General features: G+C 39.5%; 1 protein-coding gene across 2 annotated transcripts in view; it reads left to right on the top strand.

Annotated features, from left to right (window-relative positions):
• The first annotated feature begins 912 nt into the window (after positions 1-912).
• ENTPD8 (ectonucleoside triphosphate diphosphohydrolase 8) overlaps positions 913-23,289 on the top strand; it is a 31,249-nt gene continuing 8,872 nt past the window's right edge. Inside the window, exons 1-6 of one of the 2 annotated variants that reach the window (XM_074210609.1) lie at positions 913-1,082; positions 18,793-18,931; positions 19,038-19,155; positions 21,369-21,519; positions 22,620-22,779; positions 22,890-23,120. In XM_074210609.1, the coding sequence (XP_074066710.1) occupies positions 18,806-18,931; positions 19,038-19,155; positions 21,369-21,519; positions 22,620-22,779; positions 22,890-23,120 (786 nt within the window). In that variant the 5' untranslated portion in view covers positions 913-1,082; positions 18,793-18,805. The remainder of the gene's footprint in view (positions 1,083-18,792; positions 18,932-19,037; positions 19,156-21,368; positions 21,520-22,619; positions 22,780-22,889; positions 23,121-23,289) is intronic. The other variant, XM_074210608.1, reaches the window with a different exon arrangement.

Here is a 23,289-nt window from a genome sequence, read left to right as displayed (position 1 = left end):
AGACTTTGTTCCTGCCCTTTCATGCTAATCATTGGCTGGGGTCACAAATCTAATTGATACATTCATCCCCACATGTTTTCCCCACCCTACTCATTATACTAATGAACAAGAACAGCTATCCTACCTCCTTGAACATACATACACAGATCTTCAGAGTGGGACAGTTCAGACCTAACCTCAGGTTTTGATCGGATTGAAGCTAAATCTTTTGTTTTAACTCAGGTAAGTACCCATAGGCAACAATATAGGCAGAGCCCAGTCTGTAATGTAAACTAACAATTCTCCCTTCACATTCTCGTGGAACCCAAACACACCCAGATTCCTCACACTCTAACCATAAATTTGTTTTAGTTTTTCAGATTAGCCACTGGATACTTTGGAAGATAGAGGTCAGGATGGAAGTAGCCTGGAGGGAAGGGAGGTATGGCAAATTAATAGAATTGGAAGGACTGGGGAATTCATAAGATTCAAAGTGGAATCTAGTCCAATCTCTTATCTTATAGTTGAGAAAATTTAAGACTTAGAGAGAGTTTAAATTACTTGCTCAAAATGAGAATAGCATTGACAGGATTTGAACCCAGGCCCTTCCAGTCACATCCATCACTGTTTCCAGTATGCCCTCCTGCCTAGGCTGCTGACTGAGAACCGTTCCTGAAGGATAAATTCTACCCTACTTCTCCTCAACCTTCCCTAGATTACAGTGATCAGCCTCTCCCCCTACTCTAACCTCCATATCCTGGCACACCTGGGGTTAATACTGGGCTCTGTTCAGGGTCAAGGGGAGGACCTGGTTGAGTAAATAGCAATGTGAAGGGTGAGTCCAGGCCACCAGTCTCCCATGAGGGCTGGGCCTCCACTCGCGTTGGGCCTCTGCCACCGGAAAGGTGATTGGCCCCGGAAAGGTGGAGGAGAGGGGAGGGAACTAAAGGAGGCTGCTGACTGGGATCAGAATGAGCTGCGTAACTGATAAAAGAGCCATCCTGTCCCAGATCCTGTTGTAGACCCAGTGCCCTGCCTGGCAAGCATGTTCTCCTCCAGGATCCTCTGAAACCCTCTTACCTCTTCCACACAGCCTACTCCAGGTGAGCAGGGATGGGAGGGGGGTTGGGGTGGAGCTGGAGGGAACAAGGAGGACAGGTGCCAGGCAGGGAGGAATGACATTGTTTTGACTCCAGCAAGCACAGAACTTGTGTGTTTATTGGGGGAGAGAAATCACAGGGCAAAGCTCAGACTGAGTTAGCAGTTGTCTCCTGATATTTCTAGGCAGCACCCTTCTGGTTTGTCTCAAGGAAGACCCGTCACCTTACATCCTCTTTCCTTGTTTCTAGTTCAGAAGTGTGGATCTGAATAGGGGACACTGTTTTGGCTATAGTAACCACTGATCTCTGCCTTGCACTGGTAAGGATGGGCAGTACAGAGAGATAGATAAATGTATACCTGGACCTGAACTAGGATACACAGGTGGCCTTCACAGGAGCTATAGTTGCCTAAATAAGGATTCCACCCTTTCATTGCTCTTTTCACCCATAACTCAGTCCTTTTCAAATCCCATCTCCTTCCTATTTCTTCCAGATCAGCAAAAGTATATAGTGGAGGTACCTAGCTCTCAAAGTCAGCTTCGAATAATATCTTTCAGTGGCAGAGGACTGGCTACCTAGAAGAGGTACTATAGAAGTCGTGCATTCTATCCAGTGAGTGAGGAAGGCAAATGAAACCAGCAGGTGCTAGTGGACAGAACCAAGATAGGTCTGGAATGAGCAGAAGATCAGGAAGGATGAAGGAAAAGACAAGTCCTATTCCCATTTCTCCAGGTAAAGTAAGAGGAGAGAGGGATAAAATCAGTTCCAAGAGTCCTGGTATGTTTTAGGGCGCCCAAGTGGGAAAGCAGAAGGGAACTCTAGTTTACTAATGGAAAACTCCCAGCCTCTAGAGAGGCTGTGAAACTAATTTTTAAATTGATGATTCTTCCTCCTCAACCTACCACCATCAGTCGCATCCCGAGCCCACGATACTTTGATGTGGCTCCCAGAATAGTCATAATTTCACAGGTATAGAATTTTTGCCCCTTCCTCCCTCCCAACCTTGGCAGTTTTGACTGGGGTGGGAGTGGAAAGCCATTTAAGGAAGTTCATCCAAGAAGGGCAGAGATATCAAAGGTGCATTCCCAGGTTGGCTGAGCTCATTGGGATCTAGTTGAGAGGACAGTTAAAGGTATCTTGTCAATGCAAGTGTTTTGCTATTTGGGGATTGAGAACAGCCATGGCCGAAAATGGTGTTTGAGTCGCTAGCGTTGAAGAATCAGGCTGAATAGAGATGATAAATTTCTAAGTTTAGTCTCTCTCCCCTCCAAACCCTTCTCATTGTGCTATTTCCACTCCACCATTACTGCCAGAGACTATGAAACATAGCGTATAGAGTGCTGAACCTTCAAGTAAAAAAGGCCCAAGTTCAAATTCCACCTTTGACTAGCCAGGTTGCCTTTTTGGGGTCTCAGTTTCCTCATCTGTAAAACAGGGATGATTCCTATCTGCTAGGAGATTGAAATTGAGATTATGTAAGTGAAATGATTTTCAAATTGTCACTTAACGTTTCTGTGAACATTTATATGACTTGATAAAAATAACTAGTATTTATATAATGTCTTAAGGTTTGCAAATATAATCTCATTTCAAACTCACAACAACCCTGGGAATTAAGTGCCATTAACATTACCATTTAACAGATGAGAAAAATGAGGCAGGCAAAGGTTAAGCCATAGGGTCATAGGGCTAGTAAATTCAGATTTGGAATCAGGTCTTTCTGACTCATTTATGCTAGTTACATATTACCTAGTTTGACACCAATATTTTACAGGGCTATGAAGTAAAGTTTATTTTATTTGATATTCAATCTGACACCAACCTATTTTTCAGCTCTTATCTCCTTTGTTTTCCCTCCATGATTTTCATGTTTTAGTCACATCCCCTCCCTCTAGCACACTCCATATCCTTCCATCTCTAAGCCTTTGTTCTTTCCTTCTATGTCTGTACTCTCTACCTCATCCTTCCATCTTACCCTGAGGAGCACCCATCTTTCATGGTCACTTCCTTCTTGAAAACTTCCTTGATCCTCCACAGTGGGAAATGACTTCATCCTTCTTTAGCTCACATAGCACTTTCATATACAATTATCATATGTGATTTTTGAAATGTGGATGTGCTTGTGCCAATCTGCTCAGAGAAGATAAAGTCTATGAAAACCAGAGGGGCTGTCTGTATCTAGACTTTGAGTCTCCCCCATTATTATGCCTTGGACACAGTAGATGTTTGACATCCTTTGCTGGATTGAACTGAACTTCATTATACAATTTAGATCAGATTATTTATATTAGATACTACCTAAAGATCATTTGCATTGAAGCTATGTTAATGTTTGGAAGCATCATATCTCTTGGAATGACAATTATTGATACCATATCTGAGAAAATATATTATAATAATTAGGACAACTGAATGGTGAAGTGGATAGAGTGCTGGACCTGGAGTCAGGAACTCCTCTTCATGAATTCAAATTCAGTATCAGACACTTACTAGGTGACTTGGGCAAGTCACTTAACCCCATTTGCCTCAGTTTTCTTATCTGTGAAAAGAGCCAGAGAAGAAAATAGCAAATCATTCCTGTATATAGTTTTATAGTCAAATAGAGTTGAAAAAAAACCCCCAACAACAACAATCTGCTTTAATGGTTTAAGGAATGCAAATCAATTTCTCCCCAGCAACTGCATGAGATAGAGTGGGTTTATTCCACTTTAAAATAGTTTCATTAAGCAGATTTGTCACAACAGATCCTAGGCTGAGAGAACTAGAGGCCCCATTCTATAAAGGTATGCTAATAGATTATTCAAAAATTTGAAGAGAACTTGTCCTGATGAACCTGTGCATTTAGTTAACCTGAAGGGTTCTTACTTAACCCATGGACCGTCCCTTCCCCATTACCCTCTCTCAGGCAAAGACTTTATGGATGGATTTCTGTGAAGATGTGGGGGAAGGGGGGCAGCTGTCTATAAACCTGGGTAGGAATTACACCTTTATTTCAATATAATTGTTTTCCTTTGTTATCCTACATTTTTCATGTTAAACATTCTAATATGATGGTGAGAAGGGGTCCATAGGCTTCATCAGATTGCCAGAAAAGTCCCCACCACAAAAAAGGTTAAGAAATTTTGATAGAAGGATTCTGAGCAAGCAGTGCTGCTCAGTGACAGTTCTCAAACTGGATTTCCCTCTCTACATACATGTAACTTGATCATGTTAGCCTCTGAAGTTACAGAAACTTTATTTAGTAAAATGATTGTCCTACTTTGAAGGATTGGAAGGACTTTGCTAGTTTGACCATCTCTCTCTCTCTCTCTCTCTCTCTCTCTCTCTCTCTCTCTCTCTCTCTCTCTCCAAACTAGAAATGGTTTAGATATAGATTAATGTTAAATGAAATAAAACTTTCTGGCAGACTAACATCTAAACCCAGAGTATTAAGTTTTGATATTTTTTCCCTTCAACATACTTTATTAAATAAATACTTTAAATGCTAGCTGATTATCTGGACCCAAGGTAGCCAAACCTTCCACAAATATCCATGTTGACTTAAGGATGCATTCTTGGTCAATGATTTAATTTTTTAAATTTAATTTTAAAAATTTTCAATTACCAAAATTTATTTTCATTCTCTCACCTTTTCCTGACCTGCTGGGGAAAAAAAAGAAATCAAATCTTTGTAATAAATATGCTTAGTTAAGCAAAACAGATTTCCAAAATGTTAGTGATTTCTTGTTGTCTGGTAAGATAAATTATCATCTGGATTCTCCAAGGAAACATTTAAAAATCAGATCATCATCCTAGAAGGCATTATGTGGCCTTTATTAGCACTAGCTAGCCTATTAAGATGCTAGACAATGAGAAAGACTCTTGGTAGAAAATGATGTTGAAATTCTGGGTTCCTGATGAGAAATGCCATTTTATAGATCTAGAGCTGGAAGGGATCTCAGCTGCCATAGAGTCATTTCCAGAATATATATTGCCTCAGAGGCAACTAGTGCACAGAACCTCTGACTTGGAGTCAGGAAACCTCTGTTTGCCTCAGTTTTCCCATTTGTAAAATGGGTATAATAATAGCACCTACCTCCCTAGGCTGAGATTCTAATGAGGTCATAAGATAATAAGAGATAATGTGAGATAAATGAGATAATAACTGAAAAGTGTTTACTACTGTGTCTAACACATGATGTTGTTCAGATGATTCTCCATGACCCCATGGACCATAGCATGCCAACATTATCCATGAGGTTTTCTTGGCAACTGATCCTAGAATGATTTGCCATTTCATTTTTCCTCCCAGCATCAGCAATCAGGATTGTAACATACCCAGGGTCACACAACCAGGAAGTGTTTAAGGCTGAATCTGAGCTCAGGTCCTCCTTATTCCAGTGCAAGAACTCTAACCACTGAGCCACTGCCATTTCCTTCTCTGGTATATTAAGGCAAACAGTTTAAGTGACTTGTCCAGGTCATACAGATTATAGTGTCACAGATAGTGAGTGTCTAAGGTAAGATCTGAACTCAAATCTTCCTGACTCCAGTCCCAGAATTTTATTCATTGATCCATCTGGCTGCACAGCCTATAGTGAGCACTCTGTACATACTAACTATAATTATTATTACATGATGACACACTAGAGCACAGAAAGGTTGGAATACAAGTGTCTTCCCTGACCCCCTAAACCCCTAAAGTGAGTTATTTTAGATACCACAAGAAGCAATGTGGGGGTGGCTAGGTGGCTCTGGGCAGCTAGGTGGCACAGTGGATAGAGCACTGGCCCTGGAGTCAGGAGTACCTGAGTTCAAATTCACCCTCAGTCACTTAATTACCTAGCTGTGTAGCCTTGGGCAAGCCACTTAACCCCATTGCCTTGCAAAATTCTTAAAAAAAACCCCAAAACATTGTGGCTTTTTGTGGCTAGAAAGCCAACCTCAGAGTGAGGAAGAACTGGGTTAAGTGCTATATTTGACTCATACTAGCTCTGTAATGATGGGCAAGTCACCAGCTCTCGGTCCCCTAATTGACCCTCTAAGCCCACAAGGTACCTAAGAGTCTGCCATTTTGCTTTGGTGCAAGGAGTTTACACATGAGTACATCCTTGGATTGATGATATCACAGTTTGAGACTAAAAGAAAAACATTAATCCCTCACTCTAGCATTATAGCAAGAATACCCCTAACTCCTGAGGAGTGGAGATTATTATTCTGATTTAGGAATACCTGAATTCAAATTCCACCTCTGAGATTCATCTGATCTTGGACAAGTTACTGAACATTTCAGAACCCAGGCTACTCTATAAGAATTTACACAAAAGAACAAAATATAGATCTATATTGGAAGAGAGAGTTCCTCTTTGAGAAGACCAGTAAAATCACTAGTTTCAATCAAATCAAAAAAAATTGACTACCACCAGAGCTATTCCTGATTCCAGTATTATTTAGTATTATTTAGTGTTATTTAGTATTAGTATAATTTAGAACAGATGTGATAGAATCATAGAGTTATATTTGGAAGAGATTGTATGAATCATCAAATCCAAACACTCCCTCCCATCATTTTACAGATAAGGAAACAGATAACTAAAAATGAAGTGACTTTCCTAAGGTCACCCCATCAGAAAATGGTGGAATCAAGATTTGAACCTGTGTTCTATGACTCCAACTCCCATATCCTGCCTCTACAGGGAATTTTATTTTGAGGCAATGGAGTTAAGTGACTTGCCTAGAGTCACAAAACTAGCATGTATCTGAGGCTGAATTTGAACTTGAATCCTCTTGACTGCAAGGCTGGTGTGCACCAACTAGCTGCCCCAACACCATATTAAAAACAGAATTATATTTTTTTTGTAATTTATAATTTTTTAATTTTATTTTTCCAATTATATGGAAAGGTAGTTTTCAACATTCATCCATTTATAAGTTTATGAGTTCCACATTTTCCTACCACCCTCTGTTCCTTCCTACTTCCCCAGAGTTATTTTTAACTTTAGGATTATAGCAGAGTTGTTCCCGACCCCCCAGATTTCAGTATTATAAGGAACACCCAAATTAGAAAGCTTTTCACTGATTGAAGCCTGCATCTTCTTCTCTGCAAGAGTTGCCTAGAACAGTTAGGAAAAATAACTCACCAGTATGTTCAGAAGGCTGACTTTGAGAGCAGCTCTATGCATTTTTCCTTGGGGAGCCATTGAAAGGAATACTGCCCCCAGAAGTGCCCAACCAAAGAATGAAATAAGAGGGGCCATATCAGGAACTGAATTTCAAGACTTCCCCAGAACCTCTTACTGCCTAGCCAGGCGTCCTATGAATTCAAGACTGACTGAACTGAGTTGTAACTATTAGCAGGAGACAGAACCCAGACTGGTTACACCTCAGTCAGTCAATAAGCATTTATTTTTTTGGTTATTTTTTATTATATAAATATTTTATTTGTTTCCAATTACATACAATGGTAGTTTCTATCAATCATTTTTTTTGCAAGGTTTTGAATTTGACAATTTTTTTTCTCCCTCCCTCCTTCCCCCAACAGAAGGCAACCTGATATAATCTTTATATTTGCTTCCATGTTACCCATAGATCCAAATTGAATGTGTTGAGAGAAGAAACAGATACATATGGTAGAAAACATTAGAGATAGCAAAATCATGTAATACACAAGACAGCTTTTAAAAATTGAAGGCAATAAACTTTGGTCTTTGTTTAACCCCCACAGTTCCTTCTCTGACTGTTAAAAGATATTTTCTATCACAGATCCCCTAAAATTGTCCCTGGTTAGTCAATAAGCATGTATAAAGCACCTAAGATATAAAAAGAAGCAAAAGGTAGCTCCAGTCCTTGAGGAGTTCATATCCTAAGGATATGAACATTATATACAAGATAATTAGGAAGTAAGGGAAATTAAGAGGAATTGAAAAGGTTTCCTTCCTATAGAAGATAGGATTTTAGTTGGGACTTAAAGGAAGCTAAGAAGTCAGTAATTAGAGCAGAGAAGAAAAAGTGTTTCAGGTGTGGGAAACAGTTGGAGAAAATACCCAGAGCTGAGAGATAGAATGTCTTTTCAAGGATTAGCCAGGGGAACAAGGTCACTGAATCAGAGTATGTGGTGGAAAGGAAGTTGGGAGATGTCTGGAAAAGTGGTGGTGGAGGCGCAGGTGTCTACAAGTTTTCAACTGGATTTTTTATTTGATCCTGGAAATGATATGGAGCAATGAGAGTTTCTTGAATTGAGGTTAAAGCATTGAGTTAAGGGGTGGGTGGAATGGTGTTTAAGGAAAATCCCTTTTGATAGGTGAATGGAAAATTGACTGTTGTGGGGATGAGACTTGTGACTGGTTGACAACCAGCAGGTTATTATATTAGTTTAGGTATGAGGTGATAAGGGTCTGAACTAGGGTGGTGGCAGTGTCAGAGAAAAGAAGGGGGTGTATTTAAAAGAAGTTAAAAAGATGAAATCTCTAGACCTTGGAAATGGATTGGATATGGGGGATGAATGTGAGGAGTTCAGGATGATGCCTGCATTAGGAGTCAGAAAAATATTGATTTGCTTGACAGTAATAGGGAAGTTTAGAAATGGGGAAGGTTAGGGCAGCTAGGTGGTACAGTGGATAGAGCATTGGCCCTGGAGTCAGGAGGATCTGAGTTCAAATGTGACCTCAGATACTTAATAATTACCTAGCTGTGTGGCCTTGGGCAAGTCACTTAACCCCATTGCCTTGCAAAAAATAAAAAAAAAAGAAATGGGAAGGGGTTTAGGGGGAAAGATAATGAAGAAATAAAGTTGAATTTAAGATGTTAATTGGATGTCTTGAGCCTGATGTTTTGAAGTAGATATCTGAAAGGCATTTGAAGATGCCACAGTGAAGAGTCAGCAGAGAGGTTGGGGTAGATTTTTTTTCAAAACTTCATCTATTTTTTTTTAACATTCATACATATGCATATGTATATTTTTAAGTTACAAAATTTCCTTCTACCCTCCCTTCTCATCCCCCCGCCCAGTGGCAAACAGGTTAACATTGTACATACATATTCTTGATAAACATATTTAAAGATAAGTCATTTTCAGTATGAGGAATTAGGATTAAGGGAAAGAAATACATAAGAGATAATTTTTAAAGTGTGTTTCAGATTCTGTAGGGTTGTTTTTTTGTGTGTTTTCTTTTCTTTTGTTTTTCTTCCTCTGGATGGGAATAACATTATCCATAGCCAGTCTAATACAGTTGTCCTAGTTCTCTGTGCTGCTGAGAGGAGTTGCATTCATCAAGGTTGATCATCTCACAATGTTGCTGTTAATGTGTACATTGTTCTCTTGGTTCTGCTCCCTTCACTCAGCATCAGATCCTATAAGTCATTCCATGTTTTTTAGAATCCAATCATTTATGGTTTCTTATAGAACAATAGTATTCCATAGTATTCATGTACCATAATTTGTTTAGCCATTCCCCAATTGATGGGCATCCCCTCAATTTCCAATTCTTTGCCACTACAAAAAGAGTTGCTATGAATATTTTGGAACAGGTAGGACTTTTCCCTTTTTTTTTATAATTTCTTCTGGATTTAGACTTAGAATTGGAATTGCTGAGTCAAAGGATATAAGCAATTTTATTGCTCTTTGGGCATAGTTCCATATTGCTCTCCAGAAAGGTTTTGTCTGTTCACAACTCCACCAGCAATGCATCAATGTCCCAATCCTCCCACAACCTCTCCAACATTGTTCATCTTACCTTTTTCTCATCTTGGCTAATCTGATAGGTATGAGGTCATACCTCATTGTTGTTTTAGTTTGTATTTCTCTAATCAATAATGATTTGGAGGTGTGGCTAGTGGATAAAGCACCGGCCCTGGAGTCAGGAGTACCTGGGTTCAAATCCGGTCTCAGACACTTAATAATTACCTAGCTGTGTGGCCTTGGGCAAGCCACTTAACCCCATTTGCCTTGCAAAAAAAAAACCTAAAAAAAATGAATAATGATTTGGAGCATTTTTCATATGATTATATATAGCTTTAATTTCTTCATTTGAAAACTGTCTATTCATATCCTTTGACCATTTATCAATTGGGGAATGACTTGTAACCATATACATTTGATGCAATTTTCTATATATTTTAGAATTGAGACCTCCTAGTTGTGAAGATAGTTTCCCAGCTTTCTGCTTTCCTTCTAATTTTGGCAGCATTGATTTTAATAGTGTAAATACTTTTTAGTTTAATATAGTCAAAATCATTAATTTTGCAGTTTATAATGTACTCTAATTCTTGTTTGGTCTTAAATTTGTCCCCTTTCCATAGATCTGATAGAGATTTCTCGGTCCATTAATTTATTTATTGTGTCACCCTTTATGTCTAAATCCTGTACCCATTTTGACCTTATTTTGGTAAAGGGTGTAAGATATAGATCTATGCCTAGTTTTTGCCATGCTGTTTTCCAGTTTTCCCAACAATTTTTGTCAAATATTGAGTTCTTTTATCCCAGAAACTGATGTCTTTGGATTTGTCAAACAGGAGATTTCTGTAGTCATTTATTACGGTTTCTTTTGAACCTATCCTAATCGTCTGATCCTTTATTCTATTTTTTAACAACCAGTATCAGGCAGTTTTGATGACTGCTGCTTCATAGTATAGTTTTAGATCTGGTAGAGCTAGGTCACCTTTCTTTACTTTTTTTTTTCATCAGTTCCCTTAGTATTCTTGACCTTTTGTTGCTCCAGATAAATTCTGTTACTATTTTTTTCTAGCTTGGTAAAATAGTTATTTGGTTTATTTGTATGGCACTGAATAAGTAGCTCAGTTTGGGCAGAACTGTCTTTTTTTTATATATTAGCTCTACCTAACCACGAGCAATTGACATTTTTCCAGTTATTTAGATCTGATTTTATTTGAGTGAGAAGTGCTTTATAATTGTGTTCATATAGTTTCTTGGTTTGTCTTGGGAGATAGATTCCCAAGTATTTAATGTTGTCTATAGTTTAAATAGAATTTCTCTTTCTATCTCTTGCTCTTGGGCTTTGTTGTTCATATATAGAAATGCTGATGATTTATGTGGGTTTATTTTATATTCTGCTACTTTGCTGAATTTGTTAATTATGATTTTCTGGGGTTCTCTAAGTATATCATCATATCATTAGCAAAGAGTGAAAGCTTTGCTTCCTCATTGCCAATTCTCATTCCTTCCATTTTATTTTCTTTCCTAATTGCTACAGGTAGTGTTTATAATACTATATCAAATAGTAATGGTGGTAATGGGCATCCTTGTTTCAACCCTGACTTATTCAAAATGTTCCAAATTTATTCCCATTACATATAACATTTGGGGTTTTTTTCTCCCATGAGAACATCTCTTTATTTTCCCATTTTAAAAAGCAGAAATACAAAGGATTACACACTGTAAACAGAGACCTCAAGGATCATTTAGAAAAAGCCTTTCATTTTAGAGAAGAAAATTGAGGCTAAGGAAAGGGAAGCAACTAAGTCAAAGTCACAAGGTCAAAAAGGCAAAGGTAGCCAATATTGGACCAGACCTCTCAGGGGCTGGGGGGAGGAATTGATCAGAGGTTATAGGTGAGTCTTCTTTTGGCCTTGGGATGGAGCTTGGCTGAGCACTTAGGAGGGTAGGAACCCAATGATGGTTGGTTTGGAGGCTGTCTGATCATCTGACTGGGAGTGATGTAGGCTACTGGCCCCAAAATCTCTTTGGGCCCCAAGTCTGTTAAGAGCTGACCACTGGAGCAGTTTCTGTACTGCCTCCTGCCTCCAAGGGCTTTAAGCACTGCATGCTGTGAACTTGGGCTGGCCCAGGGGGCCTTTGGGGGGGGGGGCTGGTTCCAGAAAGATACTCCCAGCTGCAAGTGAAAGTCTTCTTGTTCTCAGAGTTTTGTTTTATCTGGGTATAATCTATATCCTTCTGACTTGTGAAGTGTTGAGTGGAACTCCTTAGAGAAATCTGGGTCTTTTCCTGCAAGGGGCATTTCACCTGGGAGATCCAGGAAGGATGGAAGGTTATACTGTTTCACCAGCTGGGGGTAGAGAGGGTCAAGCTCTGTCTGCATCTTATTTTCACAAGTTATAATCAGATCCTTTACTTCCATTTTGGCTGCTTCTCTTGGCTGGTAGTGGCTGTGCTGGTGGTGTTGGCAGAGGATACCAGGCTCCCTCTGCCCTCGGGGCCAGGTCAAGACCAAGGGGTGCTCATGTCATGTTACCCCTGCCATCCCTCACTCCTGCATCCCTCGAGAGCAGGAGTTGTTTATTTGTTGTTCAGTCTTTTTTTTTTTAGTTTTTTTTGCAAAGCAGTGGGGTTAAATGACTTGCCCACAGTCACACAGCTAGGTAATTATTAAGTGTCTGAGGGCAGATTTGAACTCAGGTCCTTCAGCACTCTGGTGCTCTATCCACTGTACCACCTAGATGTCCCTGTTGTTCAGTCTTAACTCTCTTTCACCCCAAAGCCCCGCAGCCGTAGGGGCTGGATCGGTGTTTGGGGGTGGGGTGGGCATATAGACCCGCTCTGGGGGCTCCCTGCCAACTACTGAGGACTGGGGGGCATGGGCAGAGGCTGGATGACCTTGAGAATGAATGAATGAAGGGAGGTGTGGACAGTGATTGACAGAAGCACCTGAAAACTTCCCGGGGTTCTTTGACAGGCAGGTGAGAAAGAGAGACAGAGACAGAGAGACAGAAGGAGAGACAGAAGTGGGAAGGGACAAGAGGGAGTGGGAAGGAGAAGGAGAGAAGGAGAGATTAGGAGAACGCATCAGAGGGACAGAGAGCTGGAGAGTCATATAATATTTGCTGATGGTTTTAGATAGATACCATTTATTATTTTAAGGAAAACTCCATTTATTCCTAAACATTCTAGTGTTTTGAATAGGAATGGATGTTCTATTTTTATCAAAGGCTTTTTCAGCATCTATTGAGATAATCATATTTCTGTTGGTTTTGCTATGGGTATGTTCAATTATGTTGAGTGTTTTCCTAATATTGAACCATACCTGGTATAAATCCTACCTGATCATGGTGTAGTATCCTAGTAATAACTTGTTGTAATTTCATTGCTAAAATTTTATTTTAAGATTTTTAGCATCAATATTCATTAGGGAGATTGGTCTATAATTTTTTTTTGTCTGTTTTAGTTCTTCTGCTTAGTTTGTCTGTTTTAGTTCTTTTAGTTCTTCCATGTTGGCATAAAAGGAATTTGGCAGAACTCCTTCTGTTCCTATTTTTTAAAAATAGTTTATGTAGAAAAGGAATTAATTGTTCCTTAAATGGTTGGTAGAATTCACTTGTAATTCTATCTGGAACTGGAGACTTTTTCTTAGGGAGTTTATTGATGGTTTCTTCAATTTCTTTTTCAGAAATGGGGTTATTTAAATATTTTATTTCCTCTTCTGGTAATCTGGGCGACTTTTTGTAAATATTCATCCATTTTACTCAGATTATCAAATTTATTAGCATATGGTAATCTTTCTTTTTAATCAGATTAACCAAAGGTTTGTCTGTTTTATTGGCTTTTTTATAAAACCAACTCTTAGTTTTATTCTTGCTTTCAATTTTATTAATCTCTCCCTCGATTTTCAGAATTTCTAATTTGATATTTAATTTAGGATCTTTAATTTGTTCTTTTTCTAGCTTTCTAAGTTGCATGTCCAATTCATTGATCTCTTCTTTCTCTATTTTATTCATATAGACATTTAGAGATATAAAATTTTCCTTCAAAACTGCCTTGACTGCATCCCATAAATTTCGGTATGATGTCTCATTAGTGTCATTTTCTTGGATATAATTATTGATTATTTCTATGATTTGCTGTTTTGATCCACACATTATTTAAGATTAAGTTATTTAGTTTCCAATTAGTTTTTGGTTTATCTTTCCTTGACCCTTTATTACATGTAATTTTTAGTGCAGCATGGTTTGAGAAGTGTATATTTATTATTTCTGCCTTTCTGCATTTGATTATAAGGCTTTTGTGCCCTAGTACATGGTCAGTTTTGGTATAGGTTCCTTGTACTGCCGAGAAAAAAGGTATAGTTTTCTCCAGAGGTCTATCATATCTAAGTTTTCTAAGATTTCATTCACCCTCTTAACTTCCTTCTTGTTTATTTTGTGGTTAGATTTATCTAGTTCTGAGAGAGGGAGGATGAGGTCCTCCATTATTGAAGTTTTTCTATCTATGTCTCCTTGTAATTCAGTCAGCTCTTCCTCTAGGAATTTGGATGCTATACCACTAGGTGCATATATGTTTAATGATGATATAGCTTCATTATTAATGGTACCTTCTTTTGCTTTTACTTTATCTGAGATCAGGATTGCTATCCCTGATTTTTTTACTTCAGCTGAGATATAATAATTTTTCTCCATACTTTTACCTTTACCCTGTGTGTATTTCTGTGCTTCAAATGTGTTTCTTGTAAACAACATAGCATGTTAGCTACATGCTGCCATCTTGGCTCTGCCCCCGGAGTCCTCTAGGATAGGTAGATTTGAGAGTCATCGGCATAGAGATGTTCACTGAATCCAAGAGAAGTAGTAGAAATGAAAGAGGTTCCAGGACAGAAACTCTGTAGGACTCTAATTAGTAAGTATAACCTGGATAAGGATCCACCAAAGGAGAATGAGAAGGAACAGTCAGAAATATAGAACCAGGAAAGAGTGGTGTCTCAAAATCCTAGAGAGAAGAGACTATTAAGGAGAATAGGATGATCAACAGTGTCAAAGAATGGTGAAAAGATTAAGAAAAGTCTACTTGATTTGGTAATTAAAAAATCATTGGTAACTGGAGAAAGCAGGAATTAAGAAGAAAATGAGAAGGGAGGAAATGAAAGCTTCTAAAATAAATGACATTCTCAAGGAGTTAGTTGCAATGGGCAAGAAGATGGAGGATAATATTGAGGATGGGAAGGATCAAATGAGAGTTTTTTGAGGATGAGGGAGACATTAGCATGTTTCTAAACAGTAGGGAAGGAGCCTGTAAAGAGAGAGAGTTTGAAGTTAAATAATAGAGAAGGGATGTCAGAGGAGGCAATCCATTGGAAGAGACAAGACGGAATGGAATTGCTTGCTCAGGTAGAGTAGTTTGTCTTGACAAACCCCTTTGTATGAGGCAGGGGTAAAGGAAGAGATAGTGGCAGAAGACATTCGATTGACATCAGATAAAGAGAAAGAGAAAAAAGAGAACTCTCAAAGAATGGCCTCAATTGTTTTAGTAAAATATGAGACAAGGTTCCCAGTTGAGAGGGTGAGGTGAAGAGGCCAAAGGAAGTTTGAGGAGGAATGAAGAGATGTAGACTTGTTATGGAGAGTGGGTTGGTGAGTTGTATAAAAGTTTAATGCTAAAATTTAACTGATCTCTGTAACAGTTGATAAGGGAAGTGTGGAAGACTTTTAGCATCATAGAGGATCCAGTTGAGGTTGCATAACACAAATTTAGAGTGGACCTACTTAGAAGATTGTATGATATCCTATTCCTATGTATGTGTAGGAGTAAAGACAGTAAATATTGGGAGTATTCCAGGAGGTTAGGTTTTGATATGATAAGGGGGTCAGGGAAAATTCAAGAGAAAACTAGTACTGAGTTAAACTGGTTTTGATATCTGTGGAGAGAATTGAAATCGAGGGATTGGAAGTCACAGAATGAAGAATAGGGTTTAGTAAGAGAAAACTGAGAGAAGTGGAAAGTCCTAGATTGCGGTCAGATAAGAAAATTTCACAGTTCTTGAACTTGGAGGTTCATGCAGTAAAGATGGCAATATTAAAAGAATGGTATGTGACTGAAATGGGTTGGAGGAGTAAACTGGAGAAGTGAATAAGTAGGATGAAGAACAGTTTGAGGGAGAATGAATATGTGGATTGAAGTCCCCTAGTAGTACAGGAGTTGAATAAGACTGGCAGGTGATTATTATGGAGATATGTAGACAACAACTATCATTATTTTGATTGGGTAGAATTTGTGAATTGTATGAACATAAAGAATGAGAATCTACTGAGTAATGGAGGTAGAAGGAGAACCTAAAAGTGGCAATTAAGAACGAATATTCCAATTCTCCCACTTCCACCAGAGGGGAACAAATGTAAGTGCAACCGGAACTAAAAGGGATTTCTAGGGAACCTGTCATCAGGAAGGAAGCCAGGTCTCTCTTACAGTTCGAAGATTGGAGGAGAGAGAGAGGAAAAGATTTAAGACAAAGACAAGTTTGTTGCCTATGGAACAGACATTCCAGGGATGCAGTAGAAGGGGTGGGTAGTCTTTGTGATGAAAGGATTTATGAAGAAGGAAATAGGTGGTAGGAGATGGGAATGGGATTTGCATAATGACTTTCAGAATCCCTGGGATGGGAAGGATGAGACCAGGTTAATCATTCAGTGAAGGCAACTCTTCTCTTCCCAGAGGAACCTAGAGTTTGGCCTAGAGATATGCACAGCAGGAGATGGAAGGTCCCTAATTCTTCTCCTCTCTTCCCTCCAAAAATTGGAGAAAGAAATAGCCACTTTAAGTCACCTCTCCAGGGAGCCAATTGACTCCAGGGAGTCAATTAAGTATTTTATTAAGCCCTTACAACTTGCTTGGTACTTTTTAAGCATTCAGGATTCAAAGAAAAGCAAAAACAATTCCTGTGCTCAGGGAATGAGGGAAACAAAATGCAAACAACTATGTAAAGGTTTGATGACTGATAATGACTGATAATGAGGGATAGAGGTTGTCCTCTAGCAGAAGATTAGGGTCTAAACTGAGTTTTGAAGGAAGACAGAGAAACCCAGAGGCATTGATAAGTAGGGAAAGCATTTCACCCATGGAGAATAGTTATTTTGAAAAGTTACAAGAGATGGGAGAAGGCAGGTGCTGCCATATCATAAAGTTTGGAGGGAAGTTAAATGCAAGAATCCTGGAATCATAGAAAGGGACTGAGTTATTGAAGAATTTTAAAAGTCAAATAGAATGTTATATTTGATCTCAGAGGTAATAGGGAGCCAAAGGAGTTCATTGAGCAATAGAGGAGAGATTGGATTGAAGTGGAGAAGATATTTGGGGCAAGGAGACCATCTAGGTCTATATAATGTCAAGAATGAAGGGATGAAAATGTGCACCAAGGTGACTCTGCTTAGATTTCCCCATGGTTTTGGCTGAAAGCCTCTGGATTCCCTGCCTCCAGCTAGGCTGGGAATGGAAAAGGTTTGTAGAACCTGGGAAGCCTAATGCAGAAGCATGGACTAGAGGTGGTTCCTACTTTAAAAATCATGTAGAAGATGCCAAGAAGTGAGGCATGGATGAATTCAGGTTTGGAAAATGAATCAAAGGAATTGGCAGAAATTCAGGGAAGTTTAGTGTATAGATAGCCTCTGAGTCTAGAAGACCTGGGGTTCAAGTCTAACCTTGAGCACCTTTAGACTAGGTGACCCAAGGCAATCACAAGTCTTATTGTAACCTAAAGAACTTTCCAATACCTGCCCCATTGCTTCAGTCGAAATTTTCCTTGTGGGTGGTTCTCATTGTCAATGAAATCACAGATTCCTTTCCCTACTCTAAAGATAGTTATTTAAGCTGAGGACTTTGTCTCTTCAGTCTATGAAGTGCTGGGGGAGGACTTTTTCCTAGTAGTCCTCTATAGTCATCAAAAACCCAAGCAGGAGAAAAACTGGCTCAAACTGATATTTATCAGAAGTTTCAATTACAGTCAAGGAAGGACTTTTCAGCTCACTGGGGATAAAACTTTGGAATGCAATTGAGGAAGACTGTGGGACCTCAGGCTCTGAAGCAAATATACCTAGAATTCCATCATTTCCTTATTCTTTCACAATGCTCTAAAAAGACAGGGATTATTATTGTCATTTTATGGATTGGGAAACTGAGGAACAAGGAAGTTGAGGGACATGCTCAAGGTTAACAACAAGCCAACTGGAAAGTACTTCAGATTGAAGTAATAAGACTTAATTCACTTTTTTTTTTCCTGAGGACCAGCACTTTTGTATTTCTTTCTTTATTACAACAGTACAGAGAATGAGTTTCTCTGCATGTCTAACAAGTCTTTCTGTATCTGGATCCTTAAGGAAAGAGAAATATAGAATGTTAAAATTTGGAAAGCTCTTTAGAGATCATCTAATTCAATCTTTAAATTTTGCAATTCAGGAAAAGGAGAGGCCTAGAGGAGGAAAGGAGCTTCCCTCAAGGGTCTCAAAGGGTAAATAGCAGAGCCAGAATTTGAACCCAGTCGTCTGACTAAATACACAATTTTTTCCACTATAAAACTTCATTTTTTAAAACATTATTCAGCTGTGAACCAATATTCACTTCAAGGATCCAGATATCTCTTAAATAACTTGAACTTCACCTCCAAACAATTACCCCAGGCCCAATGGAGACATATGTACCTATAGTTGTGGAAAGGCAACATCACTTTCCAAGGATCTATGATGGCAGAATTGGAATTGCCCATAAGGTATGAGGATATTCAGTCTAGACAGATGATTCTCTAGGCAATGTCCCCAGTCTCATCTATACATCCATAAGCCTAAAGTTGGGGGATTTTCATTTGAGTTCTACAAAGTTCTTTCTAAATGTGCAAGTTCAGGATTTAGTACAAAGGCATGGCTTGAATAACAGTGGCTGAAGAGGAAGTCCTCTGGAGAGTCCAAGGCTTAGGAGGGGCAAGTCCTATTTGGGGAGAGTACATGGATGTTTGAACCCCATGGAGAACAGGTTAGGCTGGGTCCTCAATGCTTTCTATACCACCAGATTCCAGGTGAACATGGGGTACTCCTGGAGAGATGTAGTCTTCAATGTCTTCCTGGGAGCCACAATAATATCAGGAATCATTGCCCTCATCCTCTTTCTTGTGGATGGCTCAGACATCTTCCTGTCTTCACAGGACAAGGTAGGCCTTCTCCTGGGACTGCTCTTAGGGGATTTTCGTATTTTTAGATCCTGTGATTTACCTTAAAAAAAGTATATGACTTATATGTATCACATGATTCCACTAGTTTGGGATGGTGTTTGATGCTGGATCCTCACACACATCTCTCTATGTCTACAAGTGGCCAGCAGAAAAAGAAAATGACACTGGTATTGTGAGCCAGGCTCTGTCCTGCAACGTGGAAGGTATGTTTTTGGTTGCACACATAAGCAACAAAATTATGGATTCTGAGTCAAAAGTGATTTATAGGATGATTCTTTTCAGGGATATTTCATGAATCCCTAGAATCTCAGAAGTGGAAGGGTTGAGTCCAAGATACAGGAATCCTGTCTCCTACTTACTCATGAGGGGATCTTTCAAATTCTGCTTGAACATCCTTTCTTGGTGGAAAATCCCTTGCCCTCTAAGGCAGTTTATTCCATTTTTAGGAAGCTCTAATGGTTTTGAAGGGAGTTTTATTTTTTTAATTTTTATTTAAGGCAATGAGGTTAAGTGACTTGCCCAAGATCACACAGCTAGGCAATTATTAAGTGTCTGAGGCTGGATTTGAACTCAGGTCCTCCTGATGCCAGACAGTGTGCTCTATCCACTATGCAACCTAGCTGCCCCCAGAGATTTTTTTTTTAACCTAAAAATAGAAAAGTCTTCAAAACCTCTAGGAATGGCATGTGATAAGTAGATTATAAGCACTGACCATCATCTCTGTGAAACCCATCTCCTGCCATCATATATAGGAGATAGAAGATGAAGAATAAAGAAACAAAGAAAGTTTAGATGAATTCCTGAATGACAGATCCCTTTATCAATATGTTAAGAACCAATGATTCAGATGGGGTAACAGCTGCCCAATAATAATGCAGATCACAACCATTATGTAACTTCAAAATGGTTAGAAACTCAGATGACTCACACATGGTCATATTTAGACTCATCAGAAGGAGGATTTGAACCCTGATCTTTCTGACTTCACAAATCCACCATTTTAGGACTCTTCTATGCAGATCCATATAATAATATATAAAATTAATCCTTACAAAAGGAGACTGAGGGTGTTTGTGGACATTCCTTATATATGAGGTACCCCATGGAAGGGTATCATGATTGTCCTCAAACTGCCTCATCCTAGTGGGAACGTGGGAACCCTGGCCTGCAGAAACCATTAAGCCTAGGGCAGAGGTATAAATCATTCCTCTTTCTTTCTGCATTAAACACACACACACACACACACACACACACACACACACACACACACAGTAGTCAACATTTATGTAGCACTTTTAAATCTTGAAAATTTTATCTCATTTTATTCTTGAAGAACTATGGAAAGTAAATGCTATTAATAACAGCAGAATTGTTCTGAAGATCAAATGAGAAAGTGCTTAGGTGGTATATAAATGGTTATTTCCTTTCGTCTTTCACAGATGAAGAAACTGAGACAGGGATGAAATGTCTCTCCCAAGGTCACACAGTTCTCTCTCTACTGTACCACTTAGCTCCCTTTTTCTGACAAGAAAGTGTGATATAATATAACCTTTATCAGATTACTCGCTGTCATAAGGAGAAAGAAGGGAAGGGAGAGAGAGGCAGAAAAATGTGGAACTCAAAATATTAGTTAACCAATATTGAAAATTATCTTTAGATGGAATTGGGGGAAAATATAAAAAAGATATAGATAGATAGATAGATAGATAGATAGATAGATAGATAGATAGATAGATAGATAGATAGATATAGATATATAGAGATATATTGATATATTGTGGAAAGTCCTAGACTTACCTCCAAATAGCTCTCAGGTGTTTACTAGCTGGGTGGTCATAGTCATGTTGATTAATTTCTCTTAGACACATCTGAGAAACAGAGCTAATAATACCAGGCTATGACACTGTCCAAAGTGTTTGGAACCCCTTAAAGCATGATATAGTTATGTTACTATTTCTCCTTTCTCTGCCTCTGTTCCTATTTTTCTGTATGTCCCTCTCCCCATGTCCTCTTATTTGTTTCTTTCTGTCTTTATTTTTTCCCTGAATTCCCCTATTTCTAGCTTTTCAATTTATCTCTGTCTCTGTCTCTCTGTTTCTGTTTCTGTCTCTCTTCCCCTTCCTTGCTCTTTCCCCATCTTCCTCCTCCCTCATTTGTCTCTGTTTCTCTTATACACTTTTCCTCCATCTTTCTCTATTTCAGTTTCTCTCTGAACACTTTTGCCCTTGTATCTCTGTCTCCATCTCACCTTTCTCAGTTTTGTCCTGTGATCTGTCTCTGCACTCCAGGTCTCTTTTCTTCCCACTTCAAGCTCTGAAGCTAACATATACAGACATACACCATCACCCTTTCAGAAAACAGGAATACAGGTTAAATTCTGGTAAAGGTTCTAATTTCTAGGATTATTATTTTTCAGGGCCTGGGATTTCTCATTTCCTCAATGACCCAGAGAAAGCTGGTGAAAGCTTGAGGGTTTGTATGGAGCAGGCACTGGCCCTTATCCCAGAAGAAAAGCATCAGGAGACTCCGACTTTCCTTGGGGCCACAGCAGGGATGAGGCTTCTGAGGTTTGATGGGGACCTTGACTGGGGAGGGAGCAGGGTGGGAGATACTACCTGTTGGTGTGGCTGGGGAGACTCAAGAAGTATGGGTCTCTAGATTAATGGAAGGGTATTTCACAGGGGTGGGTAGAGAGAGCAAAAGTCCCTTATCTCCTAGCCCTCAAATCAGGCCTGAACAACAAAAAGTGATTGGATTTGGGATCAGAAACTAGGAGACAGGGACTGGGATGATGGGGATGAGGATGGAGACCAGGACAGGATGGGATGGGGTGGGGGTAGATGTGGAGGGCAAGGCAGGCATCTCAAGGAGTCTAGGATGAATGATAAATGGAAGATGATGATGATGATGATGATGATGATGATGATGATGTTTGTCCTTCGTTCTTGAAGAAGACCCTGACATCAGGGAGATGATGCAAATGGAAGATGACTTGACTTGCCCCTGGGTGAAGGCCTCTTGCTGCTTCCTCTAGCCCCACTCCTCCCCCCAACCTTGTCCCAATTCTGTATTGAATTTCTTCTTGACCCCCCTCTCTGTACCTCCATTTCCCTAGTGAACCCCTGATAGTTACGATTGTGTAACAGGAAAACTGAAGCCACAGTAGTTCACTCATCTCATATTGGGTACTCAGTAAATGAAAGCTGATTAGCCTTAACCTGGTGTGGTGAGAGTATGGAAAGCCAAAAGAGTCCTGGGTTTGAATCCCAACTCTGACTCTTACTAGTGGTTATATGAACTTGGGAAAGTCAGTTTTCTACTCTGGTCTGTAAAAATGAGAAGAAAAATAACTGCCATTAATGTTCCATTTTTCAAAGGACTTTATTTATGTTCTATCATTTGATCCCCACTACAATGTTGTAAAGAAGAGGACACAAAGGATCAGAGAAATGAAGGGATTTGCCCCAGAACACATAACTAGTCAGTATCAGTGTCAGGATTCCCACACAGGTCCATACTTAGCCTGACAGGGTTATTAAGAGAAACACCCTTTATTACCCTTAAAAATGCTATAGTCTGGGGAGATATTAGATCAAAAGACAAATCTTTCTGTAGAAGGAGTCTGTACCATTTAGGCCTTCATTCCCTACCCCCATGCTGCCTCCAGAGAGAAGAATGGTTCCCAGGCAGAACGGATCTTTGAAGAAATCACCAAGGTTCTGGGGCAGTTCCCTGTCAATTTCCAGGGGGCCCAAATTCTGACAGGGAATGAGGAAGGCTCCTTTGGCTGGATCACTATTAACTACATCCTGGAGACCCTGGTGAAGGTGCTTTGGGAACCTGGGAGGGGAGGACTCTAGGGGCCCTAAGCCACCAGTGATTGTGGATCTGAGTCACTGGTGTACACGGGTCTGAGTCACTGGTGTTTGGGGGTCAGTACACCTTCTCAGGGGAGTGGATTCAACCCCCTATGGCTGAGATGGTGGGAGCCCTAGATCTAGGTGGAGCTTCGACACAGATCTCCTTCCTTCCACTTGATCCCATCGATGATTCAAGCACCAAGGCCACTTTCCACCTCTATGGGAATAACTACAGTGTCTACACACACAGTTACCTGTGCTATGGACAGAATGAGATTCAAAAACGACTCCTAGCACATTTTGTACAGGTGTGTATGGGAATGGGAGATGAAAAGGGTCAGGAAGAGAGAATGGAGTATGGAGCACAGGGTCAGTTTTAGAAATGGGGTGGGGTCAAAATTGCAGGCAGTATCAAGCAGAGAAGGGAGAAATTTGAAGGGAAATGGGGACTTCTATTTTCATTTTTAGATGCTAACT

The sequence above is a fragment of the Macrotis lagotis genome, chromosome 1, assembly GCF_037893015.1.
Source record: "Macrotis lagotis isolate mMagLag1 chromosome 1, bilby.v1.9.chrom.fasta, whole genome shotgun sequence".
NCBI classification, from domain to species: Eukaryota; Metazoa; Chordata; class Mammalia; order Peramelemorphia; family Peramelidae; genus Macrotis; species Macrotis lagotis.
The sequence above is the reverse complement of the archived record's forward strand: the minus strand, read 5'-3'. Positions and strand labels throughout refer to the sequence as shown.